General features: G+C 40.1%; 1 protein-coding gene across 1 annotated transcript in view; it reads right to left on the reverse strand.

The window, feature by feature from the left end:
- Positions 1-341: 341 nt before the first annotated feature.
- stk17a (serine/threonine kinase 17a) overlaps positions 342-16606 on the reverse strand; it is a 52594-nt gene continuing 36329 nt past the window's right edge. The window contains exons 3-7 of the mRNA XM_062992051.1: positions 8211-8355; positions 3308-3434; positions 3164-3212; positions 2249-2428; positions 342-1221 (exon numbers count right to left, since the gene is read on the reverse strand). Coding sequence (XP_062848121.1) covers positions 891-1221; positions 2249-2428; positions 3164-3212; positions 3308-3434; positions 8211-8355 — 832 coding nt within the window. The 3' untranslated portion in view covers positions 342-890. The remainder of the gene's footprint in view (positions 1222-2248; positions 2429-3163; positions 3213-3307; positions 3435-8210; positions 8356-16606) is intronic.

Raw genomic sequence — 16606 nt, forward strand, 5'->3', positions numbered from 1 at the left:
GTGGGTAAGGGCCACAATCCTTTATCACAATATATTTTTTTACATTATAATAAAGATACATTTTTAGAAATATGGTGAGAAATTGCTTAGGGTATATTTTTCAGCCCTGTCTTAGATTAATACTGTATTAAAATAGCAGTTCTGGTGAACTATGATCGGTTTAGGAAGAGTCCTGTATGAGTAAAATCTTACCTCTCTCACATGGGAACTAATGCGAGTTTTGTTCAGTGGGTTTTAAATATGCAGTAGCATTTTGCTGATTATACAAATCACTCATTTATCCAACAGCAAATATTCAGTTTCTATAATTATTAAATCCCAACAATCCCAATTAACACCAATTACACGCTTGAAGAGGAACTTTTATTTACAATAACAAGACAATGACTTTTACATATATAATTCAACATATTCATTATGCTAACCAAGCAATTTACATTTTTAACCAAGACATAAAGAAAACAAAAAAAACCCAACAATATTTTACATTTTGTCATCTGTAAGCTAATCAGAAGAAACTGTTACACTGGGAATGGCCTGAAAGTGACTGTCCACTTAACTGGTGAACAGTCAGAATGGTTTTAAACTGTGTTTAATTTACATATAATCATGCTCTGCTCTTCCCTCTCAGAGACATTCAATTTGATAAAGATGGCAAAAACAGGAAACCAAAATAAAAGAACATGAAATATAAGATGAATAAGAGCAAAGATAATGATACAAAAGATGGAAAAATTAAGAACCATATCAAGGCTTAATCTTCAGTAACAACCATGTACAACAACAACAATGACAATTTGGCATATTACCAGAATGAGTTAAAACTCAAGACAAACACAAGACTTTAATGTCCGCAGTGCAGCTCTAGTTGGAGCTGAACAGCTAAATGGTCAGTAAATAAATTCTCCAGGCACCTCCTGCAGTGTCGTAAAAGGCTCCTCAAATTTAAATCGCTTTGTAATGGCCTTCTGCTCTGGAGTCAGGCTCTCCTTTTCTGAGGACTGGCGGCACTGACCCAGGGTGTAGGCAGCCATTACGATGAGCTCTTCGGTCTTTCTGCCTTCCTTCTCCTCTTCCTCACTTCTCTGGGTGGAGTTCTCTGTGCTGGCTGGTTGGAGGATGGGAGAGGCTGTGTTCTGTTGCTGGTCCTCCTCCTCTGAGTCCTTGTCCTGTGTTTGAAGCCACTGATGGTTCAGACACTCTTCTGCAGTGGCTCGGTCCCTGTATATAAAAAAATCAATTCAAACAAGGTAGCACAGGCTTTAGTTTAAGGTTTAGTTAAAAATATAGCAAAAATATAGTTGTCAAGTATTAATTTGTGTCATGTTTTAAACATTCATGACAGGACAGGTAATTACTGGTAGATTCATCAGTTCAAGTCTTTAATGTCAAACACAGTCATGGACAATATTGTATTTCCAATTCACCTCACTTTCATGTCTTTGGACTGTGGGAGAAAATCTGAGCTCCCGGGGAGCAAACCCGGGGAGAACATGCAAACTCCACACAGAAAGGACCCGCACCGCTCCACCTGGGATTTTACCTTATTGCCCTAGTTGTTAAGTAAGTTATCCTAGATAAGATAAGGTTTAGTCTCAAGTCATCTTACACTGAGATCTAACTCAGGTTTAAAGATATGAAGTCCAGTCCAAGTCAAGTCCTTAATGGACTCTGGACATAAGGCAGGAATACCCCTGATAAGACGCCAGTACATAGCAGGCCTTTAGCCATCCCTCCACCCCCCAATTCATAACCAAGTGGTATTAAAATAGATGTGTCTTTTCAGCTATAAAAAACAGAAGGCTTCCCACAAGATTTTTTAGTATCTCTGTGAAAATGTCCTTTATGTAATTGATTTATTACACCTGTTAGCAACTTCTGTGGCTGAAACACATTAATTTAAACATTAGAAGGGGTGTCCCAATACTTGTCCATATAGTGTACTAAATGTATTAAGAACGAACAATTAGCTATTCATTTTGACCAAAATTTTTGTCGTCTTAAATTTTCAAGCACAATCACTACCTTAGTTAATTGGCTAACTGTGAATATGTGTACTTATTATCAGAAGCTTAACATTCCTGTGCACATTTGAATTTTATGCTTGATTATTCTTCGATTTTTAATAATAATAAATCTATGGATTTCGTGTTTTATTACAATATACATTGCAGGTATAGTGTTTGTAACTTGGCTTAATAACAGCAAATAAATGAGAAGAAGAAATGTGCTCATTTTAAGTACATACTCTGGTTCCTTGATGAGAAGCGACTTGATGAAGTGAATAGCTGCCTTGTCCAGGTGCTCCAGCTCCTCCTCTGTGTAGCTGACATTAATCTGGGAGATGTTCAGAAAGGTCTCCTGCTTATCGTCCCCCAGAAAGGGAGAGATACCAGTCAGCATCACATAGGCGAGCACACCAATACTCCTGCAGAAAAAAACCCACAATTATTATTGTTTATTTATTAGGATTTTAACATCATGTTTTACATTTTGGTTACATTCATGACCAGACAGGAAGTTACAGGTTACACAAGATCCATCAGTTCAAGTTTCATGTCAAACACCATCACAGGCAATTTTGTATCCCCAATTCACCTCACTTGCACGTCTTTGGACTGTGGAAGGAAACTACAGCTTCCAAAGAAAACCCACACAGACATGGGGTAAACATGCAAACTCCACACAGAAGGGACCTGAACCTGGGAATTGATCCCAGGACCTTCTTGCTGTGACCTAATAATACCTATAATAATAACAATACCTTATAATAAAGCATACAAGGTCGCTCACAGGTTGTGCCACACGTTTATCTGTGGAATCACATTCTTGTTTAAAAAATTTAATCTGCACTGGGTAGATGTCACCCATGACATGGGCACTGACACACCCCCATACCATAAGAAATGCTGGCTTTTGCCCCTTGCTTATAACAGTATGGAGGGTCATTTTAATTGCTGACATGGAATACTGGAATACCAGATTGTTGCTGTTAACAGCCAGTCAGTTCAGCATCTAATTAATTAATAATAATTATTATTATATGCTTTTAGTCTTATTTCTTCTAAATAGTTCTGTACTTGTCCTGGTGGTTGGTTGTTAAAAATGTCTTTCACAGCGAAGGGTGTGACAAACTGTAAAACAATGATCGTGAGACACTCACCACATATCAGTAGCTGTACTAATGGGCTCATAATTGAGAACCTCTGGGGCTGAAAAGAAGAAACAGAAATAAACCTGATTAGGAGCTGGTAGTGTTTACACAGCACACTCAACACCCAGTCCTACATTTGACAATAAGACTTACCAACATACTCTGGTGTGCCCATGATCTCCCTGATTTCTTGGTTATTGGTCACCATCCTCGACAGGCCAAAGTCCACAATCTTAATGTCACCCAAAGGCTCATCACTGGTCAGGAGAATGTTCTGTGGCTGAAGAAATTAAAAAATATATATATGTTCATGATACACCTGGACCTATATGATATGTAGGTCCATGTGTGGTTGTGTATAGAGTGATGAGTCAAAACATCCCCAAAATGTTGAAGGTCAATGCATATTTCTAAGAACTGTGCATGTGTTGTACAGACATATATTTAATGTTGGTCAGGTGGTGGTTACTCGTAGTACATGTGTTGAATGCAGCAGATATGATCAGGCATAAAGCCCTCTGTTACGTTAAGTGTTAAATCATTATAGCCAGATGACCAGATTGAAGCATCTCCAAAAAATCAAGTGGTGCACAAAGGCAACCACTGGCAATGGTCTAAGAAGGGACAACCCATAATCCACCAACGGACAAGAATTATCAATGCCAGAGATCATGAAGGCTAGGATGTCTGGTATGGACGAACAGAAGGGTTCCTCTGACTTTCATGTTAATACTGGTGATACAATGAATGCCAACACAGTTCATCAAACTCTTCTGTGTATGGGATTGCATAGAGGAAGACCAGTCAAAGAGCCCCTGCTAACTCCTGACCACTGTCGAAAGCATCTGCAATGGGAATGCTTTTCTCCATTATGTGAACGTCTGGGCAAATGTTCAAAGGCAGTTTTAGCATAGCTGGGCATATGTTTAGGGGGCAGTTGTAGCCTAGCTGGGCATATGCTCAGGGAAAGTTTTAGCCTAGCCGGGCATATGTTCAGTTTAAAGTACTGGACTAGTAAGCACAAGGTTGCTGGTTAAAACCCCACCACTGCCGGGTTGCCACTGTTGGGCCTTCGAGCAAGGCCCTTAACCCTCGATTGCTTAGACTGTATACTGTAAGTAGCTTTGGATAAAAGCGTCTGCTAACTGCCAAAAATGTAAATGTTCATGTTCATTGTTCATGAAATTGATGGAACCAGGATACCCTGTAGAATGATTCGCTCTGCAATGTGCAGAAGTTGAAGTCCCTGCTGGTTATGTCCAAAGACATTAACCAAAACAATACGGCCACCTGCCTAAAACAATGTCAAAACCGCTCTGACCTGAGACCATGTCTCTAATGTTTTGGCTCATCAGTGAATAATTTGGAAATAAAGACTGTTCTAGCATGGTTTAATAAAAGAAACTAAAGTGGGTCTATTAGTGTTTGACCGTATAAAAATAGGCACTTGAGAGTTTTTCTTCTCATTGTGCCACAAAAAAGCACAGAACCAAGCAGAAAATATAAATTCATAAATGTTCTTCTAGCTCAATCTTGCATTAGTGCCCCCTAATGGATGAGTTGGTGATAGCTGAGTTTAAGAAGAATCCATTAATCCGAACCTAATGTTCTGCATTCTTCAGAAGTCTGTTTACAACAGAATATGGGGCTTGGGGGGTGCTCAGGTGGTGCTGTGGTAAACTGTGTTCACCCACTACTGCTACCAGGGTCTGAATCCCCAGAGGTGCTGTTGGCCTGTCGGGCGTATACATACATGTGACCACACGATGGGTTGGCGTCCAGTCTGGGGTGTATTGCTGCATTCTATCTAGTGATCCCGGGGAAACCGTATCAACCAGTATAAGCATTGGTAAAACAGAGCAGTGCAACACTGAAGTTTCATTAGTAATAATCCTGTCAGTTAATGGTGACCCATCGACTAATTACAGTCAGTTATTGCTGAACAAATTTGCTGCAAAATTTGGAACCCTACTGGGAATGAAAGAAGGAATTATTGTCCTTAATCTTTCCCCAGTCAATCAGGGTGACTGGCTAAACACGGGCTCATGTACACAGAACAGAGAGCTCAGTGCTCTTATCCAACCAGGCTCAGCATGATGATGCATAAGAGGATTGTCATGTTTCTTAGAGAATTCCAAAAAGCAAGATGTCTTTGTCCTCACCCTTATTGGGGAGAGTCAACAGGGGTGGGAGGAATTCCCTGGACAGGACACCAGTCAGTTGCAGTAATAGCCAATTGTTTGTGTAGACACCTTGCTGGCCGTTAGAACCACTGAGACTGAAACCTGGATCTCAGCAGTAATGGGCTAGCATAACAGACTGCAGCGCTACCCAAATAAACAAATTTATCTGCTTATTATTTTATTTCTAAAAGTAACTTATGAAGGTCTTGGCAAGTCACTGATTGGTTGAATGTGGAGTATTAAGAAAGGATAGTAATGTGCTGAAGTGACCCTGTCAGTTCAACACCTACGAATAAAACAGAGGAAATAAGCCGCTTATCCTAGTCAGGGTCACTGGGGTGCTGGAGCCTATCCCAGCTCTCAATGGGCGCAAGGCACACCTGGACAGAGCGTCAGTCCATCGCATATCCAAAATATTTTTCATTTACTATTTATCGTTGCAGTTTTGCTATTTTACATAAAGAATACACTTACAACAACTGACCACTAGATGGCCTTCTGCATCAAGTTTGCCCCTTTACAGTCCCAGAATCCAAAATATACACCAGCAAAAATAATGGACTGGCCAGACTTAAAGGTTTTTACTTCGTAGCAAATCAAATCCCATATGTGGCGCAAACTATTTTTGTTAAATAGGGCAGTGGAAGCTCCGTGTATAAGCTACTGAACTAGTAATCAGAAGGTTACTGGTTCAAGCCCACCACCACCATATGTCAATGGGGTGCCTGAGCAGAACCCTGAACCTTCAATTGCTTGCACTATGCTTGTTCAAAGCTGTAAGTCGCTTTGGATAAAGGTGTCTGCTAAAAGCTGCTAGCCCCCTATACCATGTTCAGGGTATCAAGGCCTTGCACCCAGTGTTTCCCAGTGAAACTGGACTTTGAGTGACCTGACAAGGAAAAGCAGGTGATGAAAATAACTGTATTGATTGTGTACTGAAACGTACTGAACAGTAGCGCTACCTACATACTTTTGGGCATATATTTCTATATGTAATATTTATATTTATAATCAAGCCACTTAAGAACAGCATGGTGGCACAGCTGGTAGAGTGGACGCTCATGAGTTTAAACCTCACCCCAAGTTTGGCATGTTCTCCCTTTCTGTGTGAGTTTCCTTTGAATACTCCAACGTGTATATTATTCAATATTCAATATTATATTGAATATTTATGCCTTGTGCACCAGACCCACTGTGACCCTGACCATTATGATGTGCTAAGTAAAAATGAATGAATGAATAAATGAACGAATGAAGTCTTATCAAGCAGTCAATCTTGTTTTATATTAGGTTTGTGCAATTTTCTGTCATTTGTTGTCATGATGCCTGATGAGCTTTCTATAAAATCCCGAATCAGAAAATGTTGGGACAGTATGGAAAATGCAGTGTTTTCTACACACTCAGCATTAACCCAAAATATTTCATGTTTTATCTGGTCAACTACATTATACACTGCCTGGCCAAATAAAAAGGTCACACACTCTAATATTTGGTTGGACCGCCTTTAGCTTTGATTACGGCACGCATTCGCTGTGGCATCATTTCCACAAGCTTCTGCATTGCAGAAGAACTGCAATTTTTCCCCAAGATCTTGTATTGATGATGGGAGATTTGGACCACTGCGCAAAGTCTTCTCCAGCACATCCCAAAGATTCTCAATGGGGTTCAGGTCTGGACTCTGTGCTGGCCAATCCATGTGTGAAAATGATGTCTCATGCTCCCTGAACCACTCTTTCACAATTTGAGCCCGAGGAATACTGGCATTGTCATCTTGGAATATGCCTGGTCCTTCAGTATATTCAGGTAGTCAGCTGACCTCATTCTTTGGGCACATAACGTTGCTGAACCTAGACCTGACCAACTGCAGCAACCCCAGATCAGTACGGTAGGCACTAGGCATGATGGGTGCATCACTTCAGCCGCCTCTCTTCTTACCCTGATGCGCCCATCACTCTGGAACAGGGTAAATCTGGACTCATCAGACCACATGACCTTCTTCCATTGCTCCAGAGTCCAATCTTTATGCTCCCTAGCAAATTGAAGCTGTTTTTGCCGGTTAGCCTCACTGACAAGTGTTTTTCTTAAGGCTACACAGCTGTTTAGTCCCAATCCCTTGAGTTCCCTTCACATTGTGTGTGTGGAAATGCTCTTACTGTCACTATTAAACATCTCCCTGAGTTCTACTGTTGTTTTTCTACCATTTGATTTCACCAAACGTTTAAGTGATCACCGATCACGATCATTCAAGATTTTTTTCCGACCACATTCCTTCTTCGAAGATTATGTTTCCCCACTGTCCTTCCACTTTTTAATAATGCGTTGGACAGTTCTTAACCCAATTTTAGTAGTTTCATGGCTGTGGAGGAAGAGGGTGCGGGTACCTGCAGTCCTGTGCTGTCCCCAATAGTGAAGAATAAGTGAAGAATTTTAAAACAAAATTCGATCATGACAACCCTGTATTGTTGGACATCTTAAGAAGTGTTTGCAAAAAGAATGTGACAAAATAACATCTGAAACACATTAAACCGCTTGGTATCCTCACAGCCAAAACATATTTTAAGTGCTGTGAAAAGGAATGGCAACATTACAAAGTGGTAAATGCTTTACTGTCCCTACTTTTTTTTAGAATGTGTTGCAGGCCTGAAATACAGGAATAGATGTATATTAACAAATGAAGCTGACCAGCCAAAACATGAAATATCTTGGATTCAAAGATTCGAGTCTGCAATGAAATAAAAGTCAAAGTAAATGTAGATAACACTGCATTATTTTCTTATTTGCATTTTCTATACTGTCCCAACTTTTTCTGATTTGGAGTTGTAGTGTCAATTATCAACACTGTTACTTATTTATTAACATAATGTTTTTATCACCTTCAGGTCAAGATGAACCACACTGTTATTATGAAGGAAAGCAACACCCTCCAGGATCTGCCTCATCAGCCGCTTCACGTCTTCTTCTTTAAAGGCTTCATCTCTCTCTGCCACACACTGGTTGAAGATTTCCCCACCGGCAGCACTAGATTGATGCAAAATAAAGATATTTCCCTAAATTGTAGTAAAACAGGACATTTAAAAGCATTTTATTATACACAGCTACAGCATGGACAATACACAATCTATACCTATACAGCAACACACATCTGTGGGAAGCTAGCTTTAACTTTAAGTGCTTCATTTATTTTGTTTCACATTCCTATAAAAGACAGATTATGGGACATTTATTGTCTCTGAAGCATCTGGGAGGTTCTCCTCAAGAGGTATAAAAGAGGTTCTGTGATAACCTCCTTACTGACACATTTAACCTGAATTATGACTTTAGAACATTACAAACATCTGTTTTATGTCAGATGTGTTTCAGCCTACTGCCCTTATTTACCCTCTGTGTAAATCATCACATGTATATGACTACTTAGATAAGAGGAAGAGGAGAATAGACACACACAAGCACACATACACATACAGAGAGATACAGACAGACACAAAGACACACACAGACACACAGGAACACACACACACAGACACAAGCACACATACACATACAGAGAGACACAAAGACACACACAGAGACATAAAGACACAAGCACACACACACACACACACACATACAGAGGGACACAGACAGACACTAAGACACATACAAATACACACACAGACACACACACAGAGACACATTTGGAAATTAACTTTGAAGGTCAGTCACGGAAAGGTGATGCCACACTGTTTGGATGCATGTCTGTAAACAAAAACTGATGCAATAGAGTGCCAACAATTTGTGAGATTTGTAATTAGTCCTCCAAATTTGTATTTTAAGTTACAAAAATTAAAAATCAACTGGGCTGATTCTCAGAGAAGCGGCTCCACTGCAGAGTATTAAAAACTAAAGCCAGGGTCTGTCATGGTTTGGGTTGTGTCAGTGCCCTTGGCAAGACTAACTTACACTTCTGTAATAGCAGCATTAATACAGAAAAGTGCACTGAGATTTTAGAGCAACATATGCTGCATTTTTTCCAGACACATTCATGCATTTTTCAACAAGCTGGGCAAATTCTCTGAGAAGCGACTCCAGTGCAGAGTATTAACAAATAAGTTATTCAGACTTGCTTTCAGGTACGGATAATTTACAGCAGCCAATCTGCATGTTACGATAGTTTTTAAAAGGTGGGAGGAATGGACTGCCAAGAGGAAAACACATGAAATGGTAATAAAAACAAAAAATAGTACACTGTGCCACTTCTTCAATATTGAAATTTGTATATTAACATTTTCCCAAACTATAATACAAAAGAACAAATTAATAATGATATAAATGCCACTGCATTAATATTTACAGACAACACTTGTAAAGGCAGTAAGAAACATTCAGTAGAGAAAAGCCATGCAGTCACATGTCTGCTGCTGATTCTCAGAGCAGACGGCATGTCAAATTTGATTACTACATGGCCACGAGAGAATGACTGACCTCAAACACATGGCTGGTCTAGTTATGGAGTGTAGCTGTGGGCTATATCCTGCCTTACTTTTACAGTACTCGCTGATCATTTAGAAACTATGTTAGAAAGTATATATATAAATATATATATAAATATATATATAAATATATATATATATATATATATATATATATATATATACATATATACATATATATATATATATACATATATACATATATATATATATATATATATATATATATATATATATATATATATATATATATATATATATATATATATATATATATATATATATATATATAGGTACAACGATCAGCAATAACATTAAAACCACCTCCTTTTTTCTACACTCACTGTCCATTTTATCAGCTCCACTTACCATATAGAAGCACTTCGTAGTTCTACAATTACTGACTGTAGTCCATCTGTTTCTCTACATACCTTTTTAGCCTGCTTTCACCCTGTTCTTCAATTGGTCAGGACCACCACAGAGCAGGTATTATTTAGGTGGTGGATGATTCTCAGCACTGCAGTGACAACGACATGGTGGTGGTGGTGTGTTAGTGTGTGTTGTGCTGGTACGAGACCCAGCAGCGCTGCTGGAGTTTTGAAATACTGCAATACTGCAAATACTGTCCACTCACTGTCCACTCTATTAGACACTCCTACCTAGTTGGTCCACTTTGTAGGTGTAAAATCGGAGATGATCACTCATCTGTTGCTGCTGTTTGAGTTGGTCATATCCTAGACCTTCATAAGTGGTCACAGGATGCTGCCCACAGGGCGCTGAAGGCTGGATATATTTGGTTGTTGGACTATTCTCAGTCCAACAAGGACAGTGAGGTGTTTAAAAAAACTCCAGCAGTGCTGCTGTGTCTTATCCACTCATACCACATACGTGTCACTGCAGTGCTGAAAATGATCCACCACCCAAATAATACCTGCTCTGTAGTAGTCCTGGGACAGTCCTGACCATTGAAGAACAGCATGAAAGAGGGCTAACAAAGCATGCAGAGAAACAGATGGACTACAGTCAGTAATTGTAGAACTACAAAGTGCTTCTATATGGTAAGTGGAGCTGATAAAATGGACAGTGAGTGTAGAAACAAGGCGGTGGTTTTAATGTTATGGCTGATCGGTGTGTATATATATATATATATATATATATATATATATATATACAGTGGTATGTAAAAGTTTGGGCACCCCTGATATTTTTCATGATTTTCCTTTATAAATCATTGGTTGTTTGGATCAGCAATTTCAGTTAAATATATCATATAGCAGACGAACACAGTGATATTTGAGAAGTGAAATGAAGTTTATAGGATTTACAGAAAGTGTGCAATAATTATTTAAACAAAATTAGGCAGGTGCATAATTTTGGGCACCCTTGTCGTTTTATTGATTTGAATACCTTTAGCACTAATTATTGGAACACATAATTTGTTTTGTAAGCTCATTGACCCTTGACCTACATACACATGTATGATCCAATTATGAGACAGGGTTAAGGTGGCCAATTGCAAGTGTTTCTCCTCTTTGCATCTTCTCTGAAGAGTGGCAACATGGGAGCCTCAAAACAACTCTCAAATGACCTGAAAACAAAGATTGTTCAACATCATGGTTTAGGGGAAGGATACAAAAAGCTATCTCAGAGATTTCAGCTGTCAGTTTCCACTGTGAGGAACATAGTGAGGAAATAGAAGACCACAGGCACAGTTCAAGTTAAGGCCCGAAGTGGCAGGCCAAGAAAAATCTCAGATAGGCAGAGGCGAAGGATGGTGAGAACAGTCATAGTCAACCCACAGACCAGCTCCAAAGACCTACAACATCATCTTGCTGCAGATGGTGTCACTGTGCATCGTTCAACTATTCAGCGCACTTTGCACAAGGAGAGGTTGTATGGGAGAGTAATGCAGAAGAAGCCTTTTCTGCGCACACGCCACAAACAGAGTCGCTTGAGTTATGCTAAAGCACATTTGGACAAGCCAGCTTCATTTTGGAATAAGGTGCTGTGGACTGATGAAACTAAAACTGAGTTATTTGGACATAACAAGGGGCGGTATGCATGGCGGAAAAAGAACACAGCATTCCAAGACAAACACTTGCTACCCACAGTAAAATTTGGTGGCGGTTCCATCATGCTGTGGGGCTGTGTGGCCAGTGCAGGTACTGGGAATCTTGTTAAAGTTGAGGGTCGCATGGATTCCAGTTAATATCAGCAGATTCTTGAGAACAATGTTCAAGAATCAGTGACAACGTTGAAGTTGTGCCGGGGCTGGATACTTCAAACAAGACAACGACCCTAAACACTGCTCAAAATCTACTAAGGCATTCATGCAGAGGAACAAGTACAACGTTCTGGAATGGCCATCTCAGTCTCCAGACTTGAATATTATTGAAAATCTGTGGTGTGACTTAAAGCGGGCTGTCCATGCTCGGAAACCATCAAACCTGACTGAACTGGAGATGTGTTGTAAAGAAGAATGGTCCAAAATACCTTCAACCAGAATCCAGACTCTCATTGGAAGCTATAGGAAGCGTTTAGAGGCTGTTATTCCTGCAAAAGGAGGATGTACTAAATATTGATGTAATTTTTCTGTTGGGGTGCCCAAAATTATGCACCTGCCTAATTTTGTTTAAATAATTATTGCACACTTTCTGTAAATCCTATGAACTTCATTTCACTTCTCAAATATCACTGTGTTCGTCTGCTATATGATATATTTAACTGAAATTGCTGATCCGAACAACCAATGATTTATAAAGGAAAATCATGAAAAATATCAGGGGTGCCCAAACTTTTACATACCACTGTATATACAGTGTATCACAAAAGTGAGTACACCCCTCACATTTCTGCAGATATTTAAGTATATCTTTTCATGGGACAACACTGACAAAATGACACTTTGACACAATGAAAAGTAGTCTGTGTGCAGCTTATATAACAGTGTAAATTTATTCTTCCCTCAAAATAACTCAATATACAGCCATTAATGTCTAAACCACCGGCAACAAAAGTGAGTACACCCCTAAGAGACTACACCCCTAAATGTCCAAATTGAGCACTGCCTGTCATTTTCCCTCCAAAATGTCATGTGATTTGTTAGTGTTACTAGGTCTCAGGTGTGCATAGGGAGCAGGTGTGTTCAATTTAGTAGTACAGCTCTCACACTCTCTCATACTGGTCACTGAAAGTTCCAACATGGCACCTCATGGCAAAGAACTCTCTGAGGATCTTAAAAGACGAATTGTTGCGCTACATGAAGATGGCCAAGGCTACAAGAAGATTGCCAACACCCTGAAACTGAGCTGCAGCACAGTGGCCAAGATCATCCAGCGTTTTAAAAGAGCAGGGTCCACTCAGAACAGACCTTGCGTTGGTCGTCCAAAGAAGCTGAGTGCACGTGCTCAGCGTCACATCCAACTGCTGTCTTTGAAAGATAGGCGCAGGAGTGCTGTCAGCATTGCTGCAGAGATTGAAAAGGTGGGGGGTCAGCCTGTCAGTGCTCAGACCATACGCCGCACACTACATCAAATTGGTCTGCATGGCTGTCACCCCAGAAGGAAGCCTCTCCTGAAGTCTCTACACAAGAAAGCCCGCAAACAGTTTGCTGAAGACATGTCAACAAAGGACATGGATTACTGGAACCATGTCCTATGGTCTGATGAGACCAAGATTAATTTGTTTGGTTCAGATGGTCTCAAGCATGTGTGGCGGCAATCAGGTGAGGAGTACAAAGATAAGTGTGTCATGCCTACAGTCAAGCATGGTGGTGGGAATGCCATGGTCTGGGGCTGCATGAGTGCAGCAGGTGTTGGGGAGTTACATTTCATTGAGGGACACATGAACTCCAATATGTACTGTGAAATACTGAAGCAGAGCATGATCCCCTCCCTCCGGAAACTGGGTCGCAGGGCAGTGTTCCAGCATGATAATGACCCCAAACACACCTCTAAGACGACCACTGCTTTATTGAAGAGGCTGAGGGTAAAGGTGATGGACTGGCCAAGCATGTCTCCAGACCTAAACCCAATAGAACATCTTTGGGGCATCCTCAAGCGGAAGGTGGAGGAGCGCAAAGTCTCGAATATCCGCCAGCTCCGTGATGTCGTCATGGAGGAGTGGAAAAGCATTTCAGTGGCAACCTGTGAAGCTCTGGTAAACTCCATGCCCAGGAGAGTTAAGGCAGTTCTGGGAAATAATGGTGGCCACACAAAATATTGACACTTCAGGAACTTTCACTAAGGGGTGTACTCACTTTTGTTGCCGGTGGTTTAGACATTAATGGCTGTATATTGAGTTATTTTGAGGGAAGAATAAATTTACACTGTTATATAAGCTGCACACAGACTACTTTTCATTGTGTCAAAGTGTCATTTTGTCAGTGTTGTCCCATGAAAAGATATACTTAAATATCTGCAGAAATGTGAGGGGTGTACTCACTTTTGTGATACACTGTATATGTGTGTATATGTGTGTGTGTGTGTGTGTGTGTGTGTGTGTGTGTGTGTGTGTGTGTGTAACCTCTAAGGAAACACAGCATGAGCTTGCGTGCATGTTTCTGTTTCCTCCTGCATTGCCTGTAATCCTATTCTGTACGCTTCTCTGATACTCCCAGATGCCACCAGAAGACTCGCTGCAAGTGATCATGTAGCGAGAACCAGAATTCCTTATAATGAGGTAAAGTACAGGACATTTTCACTTTCAACAACTGCCAGCGCAAAATCCAAAATTTTACTAACCTTTTTAAAAATAAAGTCTAAATTTCACTGACCCCAGAGAATCTCAGTGTTAATGCTGAAAGACAGTTTAACATGCTTTAGTATGGTAAAAAACGGTCTCACTCATTTGTTTTCTTTTCAAATTTAAATATTAGTGTGCTTGGGTGGCTTGAGTTCACGGGTTCGAATCTCAGCTCTGCTATCAGCCGACTGGGCATCTACACAGACACATGACTGGTTGTGTGACTGTAAGGGGCGGGACAATGACTGAACAGGGTTTCCTCATAACTGCTGCAATTGTGGCCTCTGCTGGCTGATCAATAGCACCTGCACAGTGAGACGGAGAATAATGGGGATCAGGGCGTGACTCTCCATGGACGATATGGACCTCCATATGCACCTGCCTCGTGCAGATGAAAAGAGGCGGTCGGTTCTGCATGCGTGTGGAAGGGGGAGTGTGACAGTTGCGACCCTCCTTAGTCAGGACTAAGAAATATATATATACATAAGAAAATACAAAAGAATACAGATTATAGTTTTTTTTTATATGAGAAGGTCTATCAATTTCAACCTGATTAACAAATTACACAGCTTTATTGGTCAATATAGAAGAGAGAAGTTGACTCATATCGTCCATTCACCTTTCTTGGTCTATATCTGACTCATCATTTTCCCTATATGCTGCATTAAAATATCAATGTTGAACCTCTAGATTGATAGATAGATTAATAGATGGATGGATAGATAGATACTTTAATTATCATATAATAAATATAATTAAATTTTTTATTATTGCGATTTCCTTCCTGTCTGCATTTTAAGGAAAAAAGAACAGCAACTTTCCAATACAAAAGGACAGGGAGTATACCAGCTGAAGATTTCATTAGCTAGCCAGTTTCTCTGATTCTTTTAAAGGTTTCAAAAATACAGATGTTCCACTGTAGGGCTGCAGACTGAAAGAAAATAAGAAAAAACTCAACTCTGCCCAGTGCATAATTAGGTCACACTTGCGGCTGGATGAAGTCATTGCTGGGCACCAGATTGTTCTTAAGAAGCTTGGAGTTAGCTGTGCTAATCTGAGGGCACTTTCTACACACGCATTGTGAGCTTTTTTCGATGAATAGAAACGTGCATGTAGGAAAAGTTCCAAGAGATAAACTCTGAGCGTTGACCAGCTCGTCTACTTCTAAAACCTGCTGCTTTCTGACAGATGACAGCTGCATGTTAAGCCTGTTGGACTAATTAATTACAAATAGCTGTACATCAAAGGGGGCCATAGTGTCATCTCCGGCCAAGGCTACACGAGTAAGGAATGTGTTGCCCAGCTGGAAACCCTGCCAAAAGGATTAGAAGAAATCTTCAAGTTCACTACTGAACCATGTGTCTTAATAGTGTTCTAAAGACTTTAAACTGACCAGATTAAAAGACTGCCACAAGAAATGATATTCTGTGTCTAAAATGTCTAAAACTAAATGAGTCCTAAGAATAACCTGTACATTTAAGCAAAAATTAACATCTACAGTAAAGAAGAATTGGTGCAATACACATTAGATGTGACTACTAAACAGTTCACTTGTTTTTTTAGTATAGTGAAAAAATAAAAAATCTTTTTTTTAAACCTCAACCTTCTTAAATCTTTAAAGAAAGACCTAATGATGAGTTCTAATTGATTTACCTGATGGAGAAACATGATTTATTATTGGCTGGACCCCTGATGAGGGTGCTATAAACACTGTAAAATAAAGCTTTTGAAGTAGACAAGGGTTTAAGACCTTGGGGCATCATCTAAAGCAAGTTCACCTGTAACTGGCCCACCTGCTGTGGAGATCAGCAGTGGGCTCAGATTACAGAACCATGTCCATCTGTCCTGCCACTTATGGCTGGCAGGGGTCATGAAGGCTGATTAGAGACACAGTCAGTCATCTGCATCTCCAATTTCCCCTTACTGCTTGTTAGTGGCAGATGAGACAGGTACACTGAATGACAAAAAGGTATGTTGACGCTTCAGGTGTTTTATCCACACTAGGGATGTCCCGATCCGATCTCAAAGATCGGAATCGGGCCCGATCAAGGCATTTT

This window comes from Trichomycterus rosablanca, chromosome 3 (genome assembly GCF_030014385.1).
Source record: "Trichomycterus rosablanca isolate fTriRos1 chromosome 3, fTriRos1.hap1, whole genome shotgun sequence".
In the NCBI taxonomy this organism is placed as follows: domain Eukaryota; kingdom Metazoa; phylum Chordata; class Actinopteri; order Siluriformes; family Trichomycteridae; genus Trichomycterus; species Trichomycterus rosablanca.